This window comes from Folsomia candida, unplaced genomic scaffold, assembly GCF_002217175.1.
Source record: "Folsomia candida strain VU population unplaced genomic scaffold, ASM221717v1 Fcan01_Sc001, whole genome shotgun sequence".
Classification (NCBI taxonomy): domain Eukaryota; kingdom Metazoa; phylum Arthropoda; class Collembola; order Entomobryomorpha; family Isotomidae; genus Folsomia; species Folsomia candida.
Window position 1 is genome coordinate 16,030,045 of NW_019091193.1, and position 20,539 is coordinate 16,050,583.

Sequence of the window (20,539 nt, forward strand, 5' to 3'; positions counted from 1 at the left end):
TAAATTACTCTTAGTAATCAAATCCAATTTCTAATTAATAACGAAATTCTCAAAATTTCTCATGTTTCCGCTTCACATTCACAAACGTTTACCTTGCAAGCTGGCGGGTCCCAATCCATGCATAATGAAATGAATAATTTTCAGATCGATCATCTGTCATCACATCATCAGTCTGCTCAATTGACAAGTCGCAAGTCAACTACGATTTGCATATTTTACTTTTTGATATTTTATTTAAATTTTTGATTATCTTAAGGGTACATTTCCGTGAGTAGTGTAATCGTTTTAAACGACTTGGTAAGCGCAAATTTCTAGAGCAATTTTATTATTAATATGTATACTTTGAAGTAGCTGGTTTTTTGTCTTACACCTTACTAGTGTAGAAGCCCGTCAATTGACGTGCAAAATAGGCCCGTCGATAAGCCCGTTACCACAACATTAGTGAAGTTAGCCTCTCCTGTTCTCTCTGCAGAGTGGAGAGAGGAAAGGAGAGGCTAACTTCTCAAAAAAGCCACCGACCCAGCAGCGATACACTCGCCTGCTTTATATAGTTTAGATAGAGATTTCATCAACGAATTGTGAATTATTGTCCAGTTGTTGATTTGCAAAATATGACTTCATACCGTCGAATCTTGAATGATTGAATTACCAGATGCAGTGGGTGAGTGTACATATTCAATATAAATTACATTATATAATGTGTAAATAATAACGCTCATCGTCAACTAAACCGATGTTATGTTATTAATATGCTCAGTGAAGTCGTTGTTCAAGAACAAAATGAGTGACTTTGAAGACCTCCCTGATATTGATTATGAGTGCAACACAAAAAACATTGTTATGGAATTGGAAAGTGACGAATCGGATATTGAAGTTGTTTGGGAAGGAAACAATAGCCAGACAGATATTATCATGGGCAAAAATCCATCTACCACTGAAGAGGTAAAGATGTACTTGCCCGGCTCGAGTTCTTCAGTACCCAGCAATAGCAGGTCTATTAAGGCCACCAAATCATTAAATCCTCCACCTCTTCTCATATCTGACTCTGATCCAGAGGAGGAATGTATTCAAGTAATGCTTCCGAAAAAGAAACGCAAGCCAAAAATCTTGCTAACAAAAGACGCAGAGAAGAAGCGCCTCGAAAAGGATAAAGAACGGGAAATGAAACGCTTGGAGAAAGAAAAAAGGCAAGAGGAAGAACGGAGAAAAGCAGAAATGCGCCAAACTACCAAAGAAGTGCAAAAATCTACCAAACCGGGTGGATCAGTTAATATTTGTTTAATTTAGATTGCTTAAATATCCTTTATTGTCTCTCGTATGATAGCTTATCGTTGGTTTTAACCTCTAGTGTATGACCATAATATTGGATTTCGAAATATCGCAAAAATTTGATGCTCTTGTTCCTTTGCTGGTCTCTGCCGACGTCAAATACGAAATTTTATCTGACCCTGTTATCGATAATTCTATACTTTTTAAGAGGAACCTGATTCGGCAAACAATGGGGGATGATCTAAAGGTGATATATTTTTAATTAATTATACATGACGTATGTAATAATTTGTTATGATAATACATTAGATTAAGGTGATTTCATCATTTGTGGATGAAGATCAAATTATCATTTTGCTGGACTCGGAAAAAGTAATTCCCATGGTTCATGCTCAGTTGAGGAATCAGTCTACGTCTGGTAGCAAGGATAACGAAGAAAACAGCTTGGATCTTACTACGTGGGTTGAATCAATCAAAGCCGTTCTACTTGGGAAACATCTAACCCTGTTTTTGATGGACATGGAAAAATATTTCAGGTATTTTAAAACGTGTGCTAACTAAAACGATATGCATGCACGGTATATTTTCATTGATCTATCTATCTTTATCTAGACCGTTTCACAACATTTTTATCTTTATTTTAATAACAGGAAAATCAAGAAAACTACACAAAAGGAATTTAGAACTCGTGTTCTCGACACTGATAATAATCCAGTACCAAACAAACGAAAGCAGAAACAGAATTTACCATATATTAGTCAGTAAGGTTTATAAAAATAAATCTAAATTGAGTCTTAGTCTTCATACATTATTTCTTGGTTGTAATTTTAGAGCAGAGTTATATGGTACACTAATTGAAATGCAATTGCAAACTGGAGTAAATTATCGGTTAGTAAAAAATGTTAACGAGCTTGGATCGACGTTAGTCAACTTCGTAAAAGCAATAGCGGACGCCCCTCACAAGTAGCTTAAGTTTTAAACAATTAGTTATTTCTGGACTAATCTTAATTGAACCTTAATTGACCTGTTGAATGATAATTCAAATTATAGAAAACAAGAGATAGAAACAGATGGGTCGGATTTAATGGAATTCTTTGATGTTTCTGGGAGTATCAAGGTGGAAAAGGATGGGACGGGTCTAAAACAACTTTGGGTTGACCAGTTGCAACAATTCAGCACTGTGGGTTCAGATGTCGCCCAGGCTATTTCGAAGCGATTTCCTTCGCCCATGGCACTCCTCAAAGTATATACTGTTAACTGTAGACCTTTTCTTTTTAAATCTGAGTAATTCTGAAAATGAAATTCTTGTTTAAAAGGCCTATAATTCTTGTGACAACCAAGAACAAGGCGAATCACTGCTGACTGAATTGCCTGTATGTAATTAAGTTAAATATTAGTATTTAGCAATGCTTGATAACCTTTAAAAAAATATTTTCTAATTCATTAGGTCATCACAGGAGTGGGCCCATTAGAGAGAATAAGGAAGGTTGGATCTGAAAATAGCAAAATTTTGTACCGGTTTTTCACGTCAACCAATGGGAGCAGGCTTTTGGGTTCTGCGTTCGACACATGATAATTACAATTTTGTTACTTGATAAACTAAAAATAAACTCGAATGTTTTGAAATTTTGAAATTGATATCATCCTGTAAAATACCAGCGTATAATGTTCCACGTAACACGAAGCGTTGAATCGCAGTTATTCATATATAATAGTCATTTTCATGAAAATTGAGATTGGGATGATGCTCAAGTTGGTGTTGGGTAGTGGGCGCCCCCTGCCCAAGTTTGTGAGCATTGATTCCCGGTGTGCTTGACGATCTCCACATCTTACTCAGGCTCATTTCTCGCCTGTTCTCCTTCTCCTGATAATATCGGTTTTCATCAAGTTTTTCATAAAATTTTGGAAGTTATCAAACACCACCATGGCTGACGTAAGTTATTCACTGCTCCTAATGCACACAAAATCTTTATATACATTTAAGTTGTTCGACAGAATAGTGAAATTACAGTCAATGTTGTACTAAAATTTTCAAATTGTACAATGAATTTACTAACTACTAAGGACAATTAAAATTGGAGTTAATGTTGTAATTTGCAGGATGGGACGCAGAGGAAGAGGACCTTCCGAAAGTTTACTTTTCGAGGAGTCGATCTCGACCAATTGCTTGATATGGGGATGTAAGTTAACACATTTTATTTATTTATTATTTATTTTGAGTCAACTTAATTAAACATGATAGTTTAGTTTCAAGTTCGGCTTACTTTATGCATGTGTATGACTTAATTCACTCATCTTACACTAAATTGTATAGACCAAAAATGGCTTTTTACTTGATAAGCTAATCAAGGGTGCATTTTTATTGATTTCAGGAAACAATTGACAGATTTGGTCCATGCCCGGGCACGAAGGAGGTTTAACCGTGGAGTAAAGAGGAAGAATCTTGCTCTTTTGAAAAAATTAAGAAAAGCCAAGAAGGATGCTCCTCAAAATGAGAAACCAGAAGCCGTGAAAACGCATCTCCGAGATATGATCATCATTCCAGAGATGATCGGAAGCATTGTGGGTGTGTACAACGGAAAAACCTTCAACCAGGTTGAGGTCAAGGTATGCAACTATAGATAATTGCAATGTTGATACATATTTACAATAGCCAGATGTGAATTGAACGAGTTATCTAATTGTTTTATGGGTTTTGCAGCCAGAAATGGTGGGACACTATTTGGGAGAATTTAGCGTAACGTACAAGCCGGTTAAGCACGGACGACCTGGTATTGGAGCTACACACTCTTCCCGTTTCATCCCATTGAAATGAAGTGTTTTATTAATTTTCCATCTTAATAATAAAGCTGTTTCAACAACATTTGAGTAAAAGGAATCGTTTGACAAATTCAAATGTGCTTTGATATTTATTTACGTTCGGCTGATCATCAACAGCAAAATAATTTTATCAATTTTATCGACTTTCAAGAACATATTTGTAAGAAAGTGGAATCATGAGAAATTGTATTCATTATTATTTTTGTTCATCAGCTACGTTACTCCAGGGTGCTACTTGAATACTTGGGGGCGGTCCCCATATATCCATTGCCCATTTCGGTGGATCTGGAGGACTTTCCGTTTCAATCTGGAGAAATCCGTCCAGCCATTTATCTACCAGTTTTTCCCCAATATCTTGAATCTGTTCCACTTTAGATTTTTTCTTCTCTGGCATTTTTTCCTTGACCTCTCCTGTATTCTGCTGATCACTTGCATCTTCTTCTTCAGTGGAATTATCGTATGAATCGTTGTCAAAGTATTCTTCGTCGTCTATTGGAGTGTGTTGTCTGGTAGGATTTCTAAAGTAATAATATGGCGATGGCGAGAAATGAGAAAGTTGAGACGACGGGTTCCTTTCATTCCTATTGCCGAGTGGTATCTAGGTAAGTGCATTTGAGTTTAGTTACAGTTACAATTTTAAAGAAGATCAATATGCCAATATAAATACCTTCGAATAAATAACTTGAGTTTCACCATTGATGGATGAAATCAACTGGAAGCACAAAGCTGAAGTAATAATCGAATTTATGATTTTATTCCCCATTCGGAACTACTCTGAAATTGCTTGAAATAAATTTGAATGAATTTATATTTATTTGACTGTTGGTGATGGCAGGCAGGCTACACATAATACCAGTGAAGCATACATTTGAAAATATTAACAGTAACAGGATTTCAAGAACGAAGAAACGACCGGAAAGACAATTGGGAGCAACTTTATAGCTTCCTATTAAAGCGACTACAATCAATTATACATTGATGGGATAATGCATTTATTTATATTAATACTTTTATACACAGCTATATCATATAAATTTGTTAAAAACCTCTCATCGCATAATACTGATTGACGCTTATTGAGTCTTCATATTATAACGTTTCGGAATTGTCAGTGATAATGGTGGATGGAGAACACCACCCTCCGAACCATCCTTCCTGACTTTTTGGTTTCTCATTCTCACCGACTTGTGGATTTGGTGGTGGGGGGAGTGGACGGGGAGGTGGGGGTTCTTCCTTCTGGGGACTTATTTTTACCTTGGATGGGGCCACACCAAGCCAAGGTTTGCCCTGTGCGAAACTTTCATCGTCGAGAGGATTTTGGGAACGCCAGAGCCTGCCGTACTCGCTGTGGCGTCTCTTCATCAAACTGAATAAAGCACCCAAGAGCATATTATAAGTATTTTCAATTCCAATTAGTTCTAATTTTTATCACTTATTCGTCAATGCTAATAAATAGTCCTAACTCCTCGTGTGTTCCCAATTCAATGGCAAATCCATCATTCATAAGGACGATGAGGTCAGCATTCTGAACTGCAGCAAGTCGATGGGAAACAAGAATGCATGTTCGCCCCTTTCGAGCCTTATCAATGGCCTCGTTCACCAACCGTTCCCCTTCTCGATCTAAATATGTTGTCGTCTCATCAATCAACAAAATCTTGGGGTTTCTTAACATGGCTCGAGCAATCATAATCCGATGCTTTTGAGCAGTTGATAATCTAGTCATTTCTCCTCCAACTATGGTTTCATAACCCTGCATTGCAAAAACTGTATTGTAGTTACTGCTATGTACAGTACAGTGCTACTTGCATACTTATGCGTGTATGTAGCTGGCGATTATTGCATTCAAATTGTAAACTTACATCCGGTAAACTGCAAAAGAAATTATGCATTCCCAGTTGCTTTGCTATTTCCACTACCCTCGACATTGGTACATTATTGATGTTGTCTCCGTAAGCAATGTTTTCTGCTACAGTTCTATTAAACAATTGTGGCTGCTTATCTACATATCCGATCAGTTGCCTCAATGAGACTGTGTTCAAATCTCGTAAATCCTTCCCGTCTAAAGTCTGCACACATATACGGTAAAACACAAACGTTGGATTATATAGTTGACAAGTGTTCTTTATGCATATTCATACAAGAACTAAATAAATAAACATGTACCAATACTCCACTTGTAACATTGAAGAACTTCATAATTACGTCCAAATATACCGTTTTGCCAGATTCTGAAGATCCAACAAATGCAACGGTTTTCTCTGGTTGAATGTAAAAGGTGACGCCTTTCAACAAGGGATTCTCCCCAGAAAAGGGATACCAAAAATGTACCTCAATGTATAAATAAATTATTGTTAATTAATATTTATGAATAATTAATAATTATAAAAATGTACTTCATGAAATCCTAGCTCCCCTTTGCAGTCTCCCTACATAAATTCCATCTTATTTTAATAAATTTTACGAAAATCAAGAAAGAATGCAAGAGGATAAAGGAATAACTTCAAATTCGTCTCCTGAGTTGAAGGCAATCATCGGCGTTCTATTCAGTACGTTGAGAATGCTTTGTCCCGCTTGAATGGATAAATGAAAACTTGGCAAAATAGAAAAGTTCATGCCAAAAGTGATTGTTCCAAAGATAAGCATTTCTCCAATTCTGCAAATAAAAACTTCTAAATACTCCACACGAGTCAGTGTTTTCAATCAATGTATTTTTTGTTCATACGCGATAGCCGTCTCAAATGTTATATCATTGTGAACAATTTCATGAGCTGCCAAGTACAAAAATAAAGTGTGTCCCCAAAACACAGCAGTTTGTGATAATCCAAAGGTAAATGCACGAAGGTGCGAAATTCGTCGCCTCAACCTAATTGAAAATAATAATAGCATCAGTACGAAGCCAGACCTGGCACCGCCCGAAATATGTCGCACACACCTCAAAGCTTCAATTTGAATAGTATTGAATCTGTCAAGAAAGAAAGGTTCGAGTTGCATGACGGTGACCTGATGTTTCCCGGAAAATACTTGAAATAATAAACTCGAAATTTCTCCCAAGGCTTGCATAGTGGACAATTGTTGTTTCTTTTCGAGCCACCCATCAATGAAATTGATCGATGCAACTCCAAAGGTAATTGCCACAGCGTAGCCAGTCAAAGTACGTGAGTACGCTGTTATTGAAATAACCACAGCCACGATAAAGGTTACGATGCATTGAATAAAATTCGCATAGAATCCATTCAGCAACTAGCAAGCAAACAATAGAAAATAATTCATCCGAATAATTACTAAATATTTTATAAAAATACTGTATACTTATTTGAAGCAGTCTTTCTCACATATCGAAGCGTCAGAACACTGCTTGCAAGCATATCCCTCAAAAAGAACACGCCGATTGACGGATTTTCAAAAAATGACATGTCTTGCTGTAAAATGGCTGCAAATAACTTTTTTCTGATACGGTTGATCATGTTGTAACTTGCAATCCCAAGAAAAAATTCCTAAAAATTTCAATTGTAGTGATTTTTTAAGTAGGTACCATATTTTTTTGTCTGTTCTAATTTATAATACTTGAATAGATGCAGCAACCCCTACGAAAACTCCCAATAGAACAAATCCAAATACAATCCATTTGTAATTATTCTGATCTCCAAATTTTCTGGTCAATTTCCTGTAGTGTGGAACTGGGGTATCGGACATTATCTGGTAAATAAAAGACATGCGAGTCATTAGTCATCAGATGCACAACTTTTTCCATTGCAATTAAGAATTACCATGATTGTTTGGGATAACAAAACACCAAACAGTGGCAAAGCCAATCCAATTGCACATGCAGCCAGTACAGAAATGAGGATTTGGGGTTTGTAGGTTGAATTAGTAGTTAACCAAAATACTTGCCAGAAATACGGCTGGGATTGATTATATCGGTCAGTTCTTTGACCTGTTATTATATTGAATTGAAATTCTGTTCACCCTCGATAAACGAATTTCATGCCATGCCAAGGTTTTGTTGAACATTTTACGTGTACAAGATTACCTCGGGCTTGACCATCTGCATTTTTATTGAGCGTGGGTTTGTCCGGATTAGTCCTGAGCATACACTCAGATTTGGACAAACTGTCATCGTCAGTGACAATTGAATCTTTTAGTTCAAGCGTGTATTGTACATCCTCTTCGTTCTCCAATGCTATTAGATTTTGTACCCTGTCTCTAAAGGGTCCTGCATAATGTGATATGACGACATGCTCCATTAGCAAACTTGTGCATTGGATTGCCACCGGGTCGACACTCATCAGGTCAGGGTAAATATTTGGCAAGAAAGACTTTGATGCAAACATTTTCATGTAGTGAATAGCTGTAATTTCACTCGTGTTGAACTCTCGGAAAGGAACAGCTTCACGAAATGAGATGGACGCTTTATCCACGTTTCCTGAAGCAAGTTGGTGGTAGGGTCCTTGGTTTTTAATGAGATTTGCATGAATCCCCTTTTCAGCAACCTGTTTACAACCTGATGCATGTAATAACTGGAAGGTGTCGTTTCTTGAAAATTAATCGTATTCTCTGCTACATACTCTTCCCCTTTTGATGACAAATATGTGGTCAGCCCCAGTCACCATATGAAGACGATGAGTGACTAAAATAACTGTCCGTTCTTTGGCAACACGTTGTATAGAATCCATCACGGTAATTCCACTCTGGAGATCTAGATTTGTCATCTATGAAAATTTTTGTTATCTTAATGAGTTTATTATGACACCAGTTATAAACTATTTATACAAATGTGCATAAAACCACTTGACCGGCTCATCTAAAAGCAGGATCTTTGGATTCCGCAGCAGCGCCTGCCTCACAAATAAATTAATGAAAAAAACTTCATTATTATTCCCATTATTACGATATGTTGAACGTGATAGTTAGTTTGCATACCCTCGCAATTGCCAAACGTTGCTCTTGACCCATCGTTAGTTTATACCCGTTTGTCCCAATTTTTGTTTGATAACCCTCTTTCAATGACATGATGAAAGTGTGGGCATTTGCGCATTTGCAGGCTTCCATAATCTCTGAGAATGAAGCATCCAAGTTGCTCATCCTGATATTCGATTCAATACTGTCGTCGAAAAAATCAGCATGTTGGGGAACCACTCCGATATGTTTTCTCAGCCACTTTGTGTTTAAATCACGAATATCATTACCATCAATTTTAACCTGTTCGGAAAATAATAAATCAGCAAAAATTCATTCGTACTAATCATAAGTATGTATGCAGATGCCAATATTTATGCCTACAAATCCACTGTTTGGAAGGTATTCCTTGCAAATCAACTTCAATATTGTGGACTTCCCAGATCCGTTCAAACCACAAATTGCTACTTTTGATTTGGCATGAATTTTTAAATTCATGTGATTTAGAACCTACATTCATTTATTGGGCATCACTTAGATGTACATTTATTCAAATTATTATTCCTACAATATTAATATTTATTTCGTCGAATAATGTCTCACCGGCTCTCCTTTGCTATTCGGGTATGTAAATCGGACGTCTTCAAATTCTATGCAACCTTTGAAATCATCGGGCATTATTTGCATTCCTTCTACGTCATCCATTCCATCGATCGGAGACTTTCTGAATAATGTAATAAATTATAATTTTCATCATCAAAATCTCGATATGCCCCACTGGAAGGTTACTCCATTTACTATACATACTTATTTGCACACCTGTCTATAACTTTGAAAACTTTACAACCATAGCCTGACGCTACTTTGATGGCTTTCACGACAGGTAATATCATGTACACGTTTCCAGCACCGAATATAACGCAAAATATTATAATCTGCAAGCAATTATTGCCCTAAATTATTTTGTATTACAAAGTGAGATTAAAATCTTGTGAAGCTTACAATGACATCCCCCGCATCGTAGACTGAATAGCTTGACTGGTCTTTGCAGCTAGGACCCTGCTGAATTACCAATGTGAGACCAAACCAGAACACCACTGCCCATATTGTAAAGTTGATTGTCCACAAGAGAAACACACTTCCACTGTGTGCAAAAATCCACTTTATGACCATTGGCGAATTCATCCCGAGCTTTCTTTTGTATCGAAGGAGCTCCTTTTTCTGTCCGCCAAAGAACATGACTGTACGAATATTTGTCAGCGTTTCTTCAACCACATTGTTCGCATTCTTGTATGTTATGAGTTCAGCCAAAATTTTATGAGAATTGGTCCAGGAAACCAGCCAATTTGTGAATATTATAAGGATTAAGGCAACTAGACCCAATAAAGTTAATTGCCACCCATGACAAAAGGCGATGATCAAGCATATCACAGCCGTGGTTAAGATGTTGATTGAAATTGGAATGTTTTCGCCAATCCCAACCCAGATACCCTTAGTGTGGCTGAAAAAGTTAATTAATTTACAGCAATAATAACGAATTTATGAAAATTGTCAACCCAGTATATTTTTGAGGTTGAAAATAGAGAAAAATTATTACTCCATCAGTTTATTCACTGAGTCAGGATCCTTTTGAGTTTCAAACCACGTGGAGTCTTTCCTCAAAAGAGCCTCAAAATATTGTTTTCTAATTCGAATAATCTATAGCATTTTATACAAACTTAACTTGACATGTTGGATCGATAATAATTTGAAAGCCTCAATTACGAAGGCGATGATTTTTATTACTTGATTGTCGCCAGCTATGTGCCAGCAAATGAAGTATAGACTGCTGCATATCGTAAAGATTACCGAAGTTATCCCATGCCAGAGGGTAAATTCATAAATACTGCTGTACACAACGCTATTTAAAGACTCAAAGTCCAAGGGTACTCCTCCAAATGGTCTTAAACCAAATGACAAAGACATGTGTAAGTATTTGTGATATACATATGTAATATTTTAAATAATAATGATGCGTGAATCATAATTTAAAATTGCATGTGCAGAGGAAACTTACTTGTCCCTTTTACATTGAGACAAAAAATCTTCATACGCTTTTTTGTTCCCAGAAATTGAATTATTCGAAATGGCTGAACGAATATGTGACACGAGTACCATTGAGCGAACCATGATTCCGAAAGTAGTTATTAAAATTGGAGTGCAAAATCCACTAATTAACGCCGCAATTGCTCCAAAAATAAAATATAATCTGTCCACTGGTTTGCTGAACCGAAACTGCAATATCATCCATATCATTATCATTATTTTTTTGGTGATAATTTCTACTAAATTGTTCGTTTCCGAACCAAAGAGAAATATCCATATGTTTGTCCCGTAAAGTCTTGACGTTTCCAATGCTTAATGTATTCGGGTGGCTCAAGGATTATTTCGGATTCTTTATGCTCTTGCTCTTTGAGTTCGGGTGTGAAACCCTCGCACTGACGACTCTCGATATCCGTGGCCCCAAGACTCCGGGACTGAAATGCATCATTTCTTCCACTTCCTAAACTAGAACTGCCCCCACCTTCTGCTCCAATCAGTCAATTAAGAGTCAATTATTACAAGGTAACTGTATTAATTAATAAATTATGCATTTGAGTTAATAAGCTACGTCGTGAGATGAAATCGGTATCACTTTCACTTTTTGACTTTTTCTTGGAGTTGTTTCCTATTCCTTGCATTATCCTCAACCTCAATATCCTGCCAATCCTGTATAGTTTCAAATGGTCAAAGTTACTTAAATAAAATGAGCTGGAATATTGAAAAACGGTGATCAAAATATATTTTTAAACCAGAGGCATGCTTTGAGCAGGATTCTTCAATCACTAACGGCTACGCCGGTGTTTCTGGGTTCGGCCGTAACTCAGAAAAGTTAATTTTTTTAATTTTTTTTAAATGCTGGATATTATAATATCCAGCCTTGTGTATCCATGTGTCTGGCTGTCTGTCTGTTCATAAGTTCCACAAATTCATACTTTTACTGCTTGTGCGTTACAATTTTACTAACAGAAATCAAATAATAAATTAAAAATTAAAATACACAATAAAAACCTACGGTGCAGGCAGACTCCATATAGCCGAGCCAGGGACATGGACAGAGTCCCAACTCGGTGAGTCAGAGTTCTAAATTTTTCTCCGAATTGACCGACATAATATTACCAAACTCCTTGTTATGGATAGTTAAATGTTTGTTAAGCGAGAATATATATTTATCTCCCTCGCGAGAAAAATATCACGCAAAAATGGAAATTCTCGCTCACGGCCTTAAAAGGCCTAAAACGGAAGCACATACAAATTTTGGTAAAGATGTTAACACTTTGCATGGCATGCCAATCTCGGAAGAATAATACAGGGGGAGCTCGCCCCGCTGGATACGAATTTGACCTTGAATAACCCCGGAACGGTTTGTCGTAGCGAGTCAAAATTTTGAACAGAGGAGCATGTTATCCTCAGATAGTTGTGTGCAAAAATTCAACTCTCTACTTTCAAAATTGCCTCCCCCACAGCCCCCAGAAGTTGAGACACTCGTTTCAACTCTTTGCAAACTCCGTCTAAAAAATTTGGTTTCCGAAGAAAATTTTTTCTTTTCAAGTAGCCAACCCCAAATAAGTCCATTTGACTTACATCGGGAGATGGTACAGGTATTTCACTATTTGAAATGATTTTTATCCCTAATTTAGCTTTAAGGTCTTTTGCATTATCTTGGGTGAACTTTGCCGTCTGGGAAGACGTTGCGTGATCATGAAAAATCACCTTATTTATTTAGAAATCAAATACGTAAATCCCGAATAATGCCAAAAATTGTTACCCAGCCGGGAATCGAACCACGGCTCCCTTGAATTCATGTCAAGTGCTCTGACCTCTGAGCTACTAGGGCAATTAGTAACATTATAGGGACTTTACTGATATTTGTCTGTGGCCTTTTTCTGTGAATTTCTACTTTCTTTTACGGTGGCAACGAACTGTTGTCTACCAAAGAAAGTTCACTTTTGGCCTACGATGGAAAGTTCTTTTTTATTCCGAACTAGGAATTTGTTTTGATTTTAACACTACTTCTATCCTTGTGGAAACCAAATTTATTTATTTTTTTATCACACAATTTAGGCAAATCTTGTTCTAAAAGTGGTTTCAATACACGGTCCACATAATACTTCGAAGATTCCTTCACTTTTTGGGGGACTTTGATAAGTGGGAGGACACCACGACCCGACATTGCACCCACAACCACAAACTGTTTAAAAAAGTTCTCCTCACGGGGAAGAACCAAATTTCGTGAATTTTTTTTCGGCATTTGTCGTGTAGTAAGCTCTTCGAACCCAATTAGTAACTTGTAGGGAAAATAGTGCTTCGTCAATTGTCACCAATAACTCACTCCTATTCCTCAACAGAAAATTCAAATACAATTTTTTGCAAAGACGTTAAAGATTTTTTCTAGAACAAGTTGAAATGACTGTTTCAACTTCTGGGGGCCGTGGGGGAGGCAATTTTGAAAGTAGAGGGTTGGTTTTTTGCACAAAATTTGTTGAGGACAACATGCTCGTCTGTTCAAAATTTGGACCCTCTACAACAAACCGTTCCGGGGTTATCTAAGGTCAAATTCGTATCCAGCGGGGCGAGCTCCCCTTCTGTAAATAAAAATGTGTGTGTAGAAATATTGTCATGCAAAATAGAGTAATGAGTCAGCAATTAAAAAATAGGGAAATAATTAAAAAACATTTTCGTCGACCCAGTTATGGCCGCACCCCGAGAGTAAATGGTCCAATTCATCCTCAGAAATAATTAGAATACAATAAAATGTGTAATGCACTTGATATCGAATTTATCGTTAACTACTACTCCCTGACTCGGGCTTCATTGTCAGTGATTGGCAAAATCTACCAAATTATCAAATAATTAAAAATTAATTCGTTGACTGAGTTACGGCCGCACCCTAAGAGGAAACGAATTGAATCATCCTGTGGTTTGAGTGCAGACATCCATTTTACTTGATAATGGGTCATGTCTATGATTACTTGACTTTTAGTGTCTAGGTAACGCATGTCGCATGTGTCTCTGAAACATGTCGAAGGCACGATTGCTTGACTTTTAGTGCCTAGTTACCCTTAAGGGAGACTAACGTTACCTAGATACTTAAAGTCAAGCAATCGTGTGTCGAAGGTGTTTCAATGTCAAATGTCATTTGAACTTCGGTCCAATTTTGAATTGAATTCAAAATTAGGGACGACATTAATCTCAGATTGAGAAGTAGTTTATTTGTCTGTCTGTTGGTCCGATAACTCGTGAACGAAAGACATAAGAACTTAAAACTTCGAAGTTTCAATGTAAACTCGTAACGTCAAGGGACAGGACGAATTCGACGATGGGCACTGTAGGTCTTCAGGTCATGGACATGGAGCCAGGTAATGACTTTCTTAAATTAGAATGACATCCTATGGGGACTCAAATCGAAAGTATTTTTAAAGAGAAATCTATCATTTTGACCTACGATGACCCGCTGACCGTGTAGTAGAGGCCAAAAATGTCTACTTTTGACGTGTAAATTTTAGCAGAGTTTTGGAGGGGAACATGGAAATAAATGATACCGTTTTGACCTGTGACTCGCCGGTTTCACTCTTTAGCTGCTTGCGCTGTGACAGTTTATTCAGGTTGTTCTAGTTGTAGACATTTTTTATTTCTCGTGGCCAGTTTTGATCCAAGTACATACTTATATTTAATATCACTCATTTTACTCGGAGCAATAAAGCCAGGGTAATTGTCACTAAATTCTCAACACATCAATGTCGGGGTTTTCCCTCTACTCCCAGAGTCAACTTAGAAATATCTTGTAATTTATCAATATGTCATGTCTATAATAAATTATACCTTTAGACTAAATGTAGCATTATGCAATGCAATTCAAATGCTTTATTGAGTAAAGTAGGGTTAGATGTAGTGACAGTGAAATTATACAATATATACTTTGAGAATAATATTACATTTCCTTACAGTACATACATATACTGAGGTGTTTTGTTTAAGAATGCTATACATGCAATTGTTTTACTTGGGGCTTGGGTTGGATCCATAAAATGCGTAATGCAGTAGGGGAGAGAGGTCCATGATATTGTGCTAATATTATCATGGTAAAAAAGATGGGAGTTAAAATCGCAATTTTTGTATATGTATGTATTTATTTTATGGACGGTGCCTAACGAAAAGGGAGCTCATTTGTAAACGTCATTCGAATAATTGTGCATTGGGTGATTATTCAGATTTGGTTATTGTAAGTACAATTGATGTTCCTGTATTGGTAAAAAATGTGCATGCATTGCTAAACTGCAAGTCAGGCCAATGATGTGACGCAAATCGACACGCCTTGAGAGCCAACCAATCAATTTGGTGGGTGTGATCTAATCCAACAAAAAATATGAGACTGACTGACAGACACCTTCATTCAAAATATGCCCTTGATATTAACTTGCTCTAGTTATTAAAAATCATAACACGTCAACCTCATATGCAATTAGTAATTGGCATTCTTATAGAACAGGAGACGCGTCAATTTACTATATACATGCATGTATTTACTTTTGTGTAAAATATATTAAAACCAGCGTTGGTGCATGCATATGATTGCAGTAATTATAATTTATCCATATAAATCTCACTTTTATTTTAAAAGTCCAAAGTGCAAAATGTGTACGTTATCACTTGATAAAACAAATTATTGTTCAACAAGATCCTTGCACTTTCAAGTTTTCAGAATCTCAAATTGAGGGACGTTGGTAAGCCCACCACTCTCAGCAGTCTCAGTCTCTAAACAAATTGAAACTATGATTGTCCCAGGAATTGCATTTGACTAGAAGAAAAAGCGTGGCAATGAAATTAGTAGAAAATAAATATATAATTCAAATTCACTGTATACTACGGTACTACTACGCATACCGTGAAGTTCGTACAAGAGATGATCATGCATGACTTTGGCAGCAGCATGCAAAATAAATTGAGGCAACTAAATTCACATTAATTTGGTTGCACAGCATTTAGGGGCAGCATGCAAATTAACTCTTAAGGTTTGATAACAGACAGACAATGTAGGTACCTATTTCTTCATACCTAAAAATAATCGTAATACAGTTTCAGGTAGTCAAATTGAATGGAAGAGACCAAATTCTTGTAGGAACGTCACTCTTATTCTATGCTTGTGGTTTTCCCATCGTTCTTTTTCACCTCTCTCTGGCTGGGCTAATGGAATAATCTCATGTCAAATTGCATGCTTCTAATGATTCAACAGATCAAAGAGAAAATGAGCTCACGTTTTTCTACGAAATGAGACAATCATCGCATTCCAACCATCGTCTGACTCTGACTTGTCTCAAATTCGCACAACGTAGGATTTGATGTATGCGACGGTCAATAGTCTTCCTTTTGGGTTCCGACCACCACAAGATCCATTCCATTCTTTGGGCGGCATTGGCAGTGAGCACACCACCAACCACCACGCACCGCATTCTCCATCCACACACTTCCGTCCGTAGTTTCTTCCTCTTTCTTGCCTCCAAAAAGTTTGGCTGCCTCTGACTGAACGGTGATCAGTGAACCTCTAAAACTTATCTTCTCGCTAAAACTTGGTCAGATAACTACAAAATGTCTTCATCTGGAAAAATCGCACCCGCTCTCACCCTGGGAGGAAGATTTTGGAGGCTTCAAAAGGAGGCTGGACTAGTTGTCAAGTCCCAAGTGTCCGCATCCTTCGGGTGAGTTTTTATTCATGAAACTCGTACAATTCATTCTGAAATCCTATTTGAACCTATTTTTATGTATGCATTCTATCGTAACAGATCGGCAGGCACTGCGGGTGGGAAAATGACGACCAATTCATTTTCTCACAAGGCTTCCAGTAGTAACACCACCAGCTCAACCTGGGGATCCAAAAAATCTTTTTGATAACAACATCGATCAATAATTTGGCTCAAAATCAAAGGTATTGTAAAACGTCATTCATTGGAATTTCCAATTTGGAAAGTATCTTTTTGTCTAAAATGTAAAGTTTTTTATTCTTGAATTTACAGAATTCTCAACTTAACCCGTCCATTCACTGTTATCCTTTAGCATCTCCCATCGAATAAGATATACTATAATCTACTATACACTATAAGGCATCTCCTTTCTGCAACAAAAAACTGGTTCATCATTAGACGATTTAATTGATGCATTCCTTCTACAAAATTTCATTTTCAAAAACTACCATGGACTTATTTTTTAAATATTCATTTTTCAAAGTTTGTTTAATGAAATACTAGTTAATTATTGCTATATACTCTAAATATGAATTTCTCAGTACATGACGCTCTGGGTGTGATAATTTTCAGTCAGTTTGTGATGGTAGCTTTAATGCCCGTGAAATGAACCAGTATAGAATCACTTACCTTATAAAATAGTTTAAAAATTAATTACCTACTGGTAGTTTCTACAAGTGGTAGAAAGTATTTTTTTACAGTCGTATCAGTGTCATTTGACTGGAATGGAATTTGTATAATACTTCCGGTGGTGATATCCTTTCAATTGAATATGAACTTGAATTTGTAAATGTAACAGTTTGCTACTTTTTTATTGAATCGATTGAATAGTACGATGGTTGAAATTAACTTGTAATAAACATAACCTGTAATATATTCATGACGAAATTGACTTGTACGGCAATTTTTTTAAACTCTGTACGATTACTGTAATCTCAAATCTGCATGATTTTGGATATATGTTTGCGAGTAAAGTAGCCTAGCCTTGTCTAATAGATGCACAATGACACTTGGCAGTGTATACATTGTGACAAGCGAAGGTCACATTTTGCATGATAGAGGAGAAGGGAACGAAATAAAACGTACACCTTTTTTGCATTGCATATTTTAATCTTTATTATTATACTTTAATGCACTTGAAACTTGTCTTGGACTTAAAAATTTTAATATCTAATTCTAAGTTAGAAATTTGTTAGAAATTCTAACAAAGGAATTTCGTTGATTTATTAAAATTACAAGTTGTAAGGTGGGAAAATAGCTACTATAAATCCATGGGCGCGAGTGATCAGTCCTTCAGCCCCTTTGAGTATTCGTGGATATAATATATAATATTGTGAATAATTACAATTCTACAGTATTATATATTGATCTGAAAATCGTTGTTTAATCGGATTCGTTAGAATCTTTGGGGTGGACGCCATTTGGAACAATTTCAGTGTTTTTTCTTGAAAGTTCAGCAAGGCAAATTTCCTGCTTTTCTGGAGGCCTAGTTGGAACAAAAAGATCTTGTTCTTCTTCATGGTCACTTATTGGCTCATTCACTTTGTCAGTCTTTCGTTTCTTTCTGGAAACACTTTTTGGCTTATTGTCTTTTATTGCAGCAGCAATGCTTTTCATCTTCGATACAGATGCTGCTACAAATTATACAATAAACAGAAAAGTTAGTTTGGTTTGCTACATATTAAAAAAAAAAAAAAAAAAAAAACATGTACAATAACATGTACAATGAGAAATTTTCATTGGGACAATGAAAAACATTAAACAAGAAATTCTTTAGCTACCAGCAATTGTCCAGTCGGAAAGTGAACGAGTTTTCCATGAATTTGTCGAGTCTTGTAAGGTTTGAAGAATACATGTAGGATCAATCTCTGGTAAATATGGCTGAATTTCAACCCCTAGGATGGCCGCAATCTTGGATATAACTTTATCAACTTGCGTATGAATCACGAGATCAGCTTTTTTGTGCTAGAGAAAAGAAACAGAGATGTTACAAATTCATCTTTTAGTTTAATATCAAGCTAGCAAAAACAGAATACGTACATGCTTGGTTGGTTGTAAATTAACAACGACGAATTTCCCATTATTCTTTTTCGCTTTAAGGGGTAAATTTCCAGCCGGAATTATTTGTAACGTTGTACCTTTAAATCCAAGCTGATAAATTGTTTACTATACGCATATTATGTACTGTGTCGTTCCTTCCTAATAAATAATAAATTAACTCACCAAGTGAAATACTCAAGTCGGCAATCCTTTAAAAAATCAATGAAGACATGATTATTAATTATTATTAGTAGAAACCAGTTTGATAAGTCAGACAGAAATATTTACGTGGAATGCATCTCGGCCATGTCCAGATCTTTGTCTGGGAGGTTGTCTTCCCAGTCTAGAATATTATCTCGTAATTTTCCTCGACAAATGCGACCACCAGCTTTCACCCAAGGACAATCCATTCCAATTTCTTTTTGTCCAACAGTTGGTACCGAAGTTGGCCGAATAAATTCCCTGATGAAAAGATTCATGAAACGATCTTAAACACCAACGTTTTAGAAGTAGTGTAGTACTTCTACGAAGAGTTTACTGACCTATCGCAATATGAACACCTTGCCACAAACATATTACCATGTAATTCTGAAATATTTGTCCGCTTTAATCCCGATCGCAAATGCAACCCATCAATGTTTTGGCTGATTACGTATTTTATGTGCCCTACATATAAATAGAAATAGTAAATGCTAATTTAATACTAAATGTAATCTTAGTAATCTATCATGTAAGTTACATGATGTAACTATCATTATTATACATAGAACAGCACAATTTTGACTGTACCAGACTGCACCAAAGAACAAATTCCCATATGAGCAAGTGTGGGTGTAGCATTATCGAACGAAATGTTGACATTTGGTTTCAGTCCCTTTTCCTCCAGCGTCCAAACGCCACGTGGTCCCCGAAAATCTGGGATGCCAGCTATAAATTAGAATTGACGATTAAGCAGGTGTGTCAACTAATAGTGACACTCTCAGTTTTGTTCATTATTAGGTAAACCTGCTGTGCTTATCCCAGCCCCTGTGTGTACAACAACGTGTTTTGCATGTCGAATCCACTCTGCCAATTTCGCCACTTTGACCTCAACTGTTTCATCATCGTCGAAAACCTGAGGATTGTGTACGACCAAATTAAGTAATTATTGACGCAGCTAACTGTTTCATCGTCTTGGTCAAAAATTACCTCCGGAATTCCTAATTTTCCTTTGTGCTCATAAGGAGATAGTCCTTCGGCATAGTTGCAAGACATGTTAGTCCTTGTTGGTACTGTGTACTGTTGATAGCAGCAATGAGCATATATCGATATCGACGACAAATGAAAGAAAAACAAAAACACATGTATGTGAGCGGTAATATATATTGCAAGTTGAACTTCCTATGACGTATGGAAATAACTAAACTATCGATATTTTAATTAATTCGATGCAAAATTCAAATCCAAAATCTTGAACATTCGGATAAAAGGCAACGGGCGACTCATTCGCGCAAACTGCAAACCCCTCAATCTGAGATTTTTGGAGATTTACAGATTTTTGCATTTTGTGAATTGTGAAATGATTGTGAACATGTGAATCTTTGTGTACATATGTACGTCATATTTACAAGTTCGGTTTGATAATGAACTCTACTGATCCTTCACTAATCACAAAAGCAGTATAATATATATACACAGTGTGTATTACACACTACACA

At 36.5% G+C, this 20,539-nt stretch overlaps 4 protein-coding genes and 1 long non-coding RNA gene across 10 annotated transcripts; 3 read left to right on the plus strand and 2 right to left on the minus strand.

The window, feature by feature from the left end:
- The first annotated feature begins 126 nt into the window (after positions 1-126).
- Positions 127-2,907, plus strand: LOC110854566 (crossover junction endonuclease EME1). Of its 6 annotated transcripts, XM_035854856.1 has the most exons (11): positions 127-297; positions 524-661; positions 758-1,266; positions 1,349-1,516; positions 1,579-1,584; positions 1,666-1,805; positions 1,920-2,030; positions 2,101-2,232; positions 2,320-2,512; positions 2,586-2,642; positions 2,717-2,907. In XM_035854856.1, the coding sequence occupies exons 2-11, from the start codon at positions 637-639 to the stop codon at positions 2,840-2,842; spliced, it is 1,467 nt and encodes a 488-aa protein (XP_035710749.1). In that variant the 5' UTR covers positions 127-297; positions 524-636; the 3' UTR covers positions 2,843-2,907. The 6 variants fall into 6 exon arrangements, with proteins under 6 accessions (XP_035710749.1, XP_035710734.1, XP_035710742.1 ...); XM_035854841.1 differs by having other exon boundaries at positions 1,579-1,805; XM_035854849.1 differs by having other exon boundaries at positions 527-661; positions 1,579-1,805.
- Positions 2,908-3,045: 138 nt separating this feature from the next.
- On the plus strand, positions 3,046-4,165 carry LOC110854588 (40S ribosomal protein S15). The gene is made up of 4 exons (XM_022103051.2): positions 3,046-3,202; positions 3,370-3,449; positions 3,642-3,876; positions 3,971-4,165. The coding sequence occupies exons 1-4, from the start codon at positions 3,194-3,196 to the stop codon at positions 4,082-4,084; spliced, it is 438 nt and encodes a 145-aa protein (XP_021958743.1). The 5' UTR covers positions 3,046-3,193; the 3' UTR covers positions 4,085-4,165.
- LOC110854577 (ATP-dependent translocase ABCB1) lies at positions 4,148-11,705 on the minus strand. Its single transcript, XM_022103040.2, has 25 exons — positions 11,660-11,705; positions 11,331-11,551; positions 11,042-11,259; positions 10,771-10,927; positions 10,583-10,683; positions 9,988-10,486; positions 9,805-9,920; positions 9,589-9,709; positions 9,370-9,495; positions 9,010-9,288; positions 8,883-8,924; positions 8,655-8,798; positions 8,120-8,579; positions 7,857-8,023; positions 7,654-7,785; positions 7,422-7,583; positions 7,022-7,329; positions 6,812-6,952; positions 6,589-6,742; positions 6,483-6,515; positions 6,253-6,417; positions 5,949-6,155; positions 5,553-5,839; positions 4,757-5,455; positions 4,148-4,687 (listed from the first exon to the last, which is right to left on the minus strand). Exons 1-24 carry the CDS (start codon positions 11,703-11,705, stop codon positions 5,179-5,181), a joined length of 4,563 nt encoding a protein of 1,520 aa, XP_021958732.2. The 3' UTR covers positions 4,148-4,687; positions 4,757-5,178.
- A 4,674-nt stretch (positions 11,706-16,379) lies between these two features.
- LOC110861216 lies at positions 16,380-17,690 on the plus strand. Its single transcript, XR_002549037.2, has 3 exons — positions 16,380-16,760; positions 16,845-16,987; positions 17,076-17,690. It is a non-coding gene; the product is annotated as an uncharacterized LOC110861216 (long non-coding RNA).
- Positions 17,691-17,891: 201 nt separating this feature from the next.
- On the minus strand, positions 17,892-20,437 carry LOC110842484 (NAD-dependent protein deacetylase Sirt6). The gene is made up of 9 exons (XM_022088233.2): positions 20,031-20,437; positions 19,848-19,956; positions 19,632-19,769; positions 19,385-19,508; positions 19,131-19,304; positions 19,026-19,051; positions 18,843-18,940; positions 18,584-18,767; positions 17,892-18,436 (listed from the first exon to the last, which is right to left on the minus strand). Exons 1-9 carry the CDS (start codon positions 20,094-20,096, stop codon positions 18,186-18,188), a joined length of 1,170 nt encoding a protein of 389 aa, XP_021943925.1. The 5' UTR covers positions 20,097-20,437; the 3' UTR covers positions 17,892-18,185.
- Positions 20,438-20,539: the final 102 nt, after the last annotated feature.

Bases quoted from the DNA above. Each gene is read 5' to 3' on its own strand.
- LOC110854566 (XM_035854841.1), top strand. From the start codon at position 637: ATGATTGAATTACCAGATGCAGTGG. The intron at 2,031-2,100 runs GTAAGGTTTATA...TTGTAATTTTAG, and splicing joins AATTTACCATATATTAGTCA to AGCAGAGTTATATGGTACAC. The intron at 2,233-2,319 runs GTAGCTTAAGTT...TTCAAATTATAG, and splicing joins ATAGCGGACGCCCCTCACAA to AAAACAAGAGATAGAAACAG.
- LOC110854588 (XM_022103051.2), top strand. The intron at 3,450-3,641 runs GTAAGTTAACAC...TATTGATTTCAG, and splicing joins CAATTGCTTGATATGGGGAT to GAAACAATTGACAGATTTGG. The intron at 3,877-3,970 runs GTATGCAACTAT...TGGGTTTTGCAG, and splicing joins TCAACCAGGTTGAGGTCAAG to CCAGAAATGGTGGGACACTA.
- LOC110854577 (XM_022103040.2), bottom strand. From the start codon at position 11,705: ATGCAAGGAATAGGAAACAACTCCAAGAAAAAGTCAAAAAGTGAAA. The intron at 7,584-7,653 runs GTATTATAAATT...TGAAATTTTTAG, and splicing joins GGGTTGCTGCATCTATTCAA to GAATTTTTTCTTGGGATTGC. The intron at 5,840-5,948 runs GTAAGTTTACAA...TTTGCAATGCAG, and splicing joins TCTTTTGCAGTTTACCGGAT to GGTTATGAAACCATAGTTGG.
- LOC110842484 (XM_022088233.2), bottom strand. From the start codon at position 20,096: ATGTCTTGCAACTATGCCGAAGGACTATCTCCTTATGAGCACAAAGGA. The intron at 19,957-20,030 runs GTAATTTTTGAC...CACAATCCTCAG, and splicing joins GAAAATTAGGAATTCCGGAG to GTTTTCGACGATGATGAAAC. The intron at 18,437-18,583 runs GTAGCTAAAGAA...TATAATTTGTAG, and splicing joins TTCCGACTGGACAATTGCTG to CAGCATCTGTATCGAAGATG.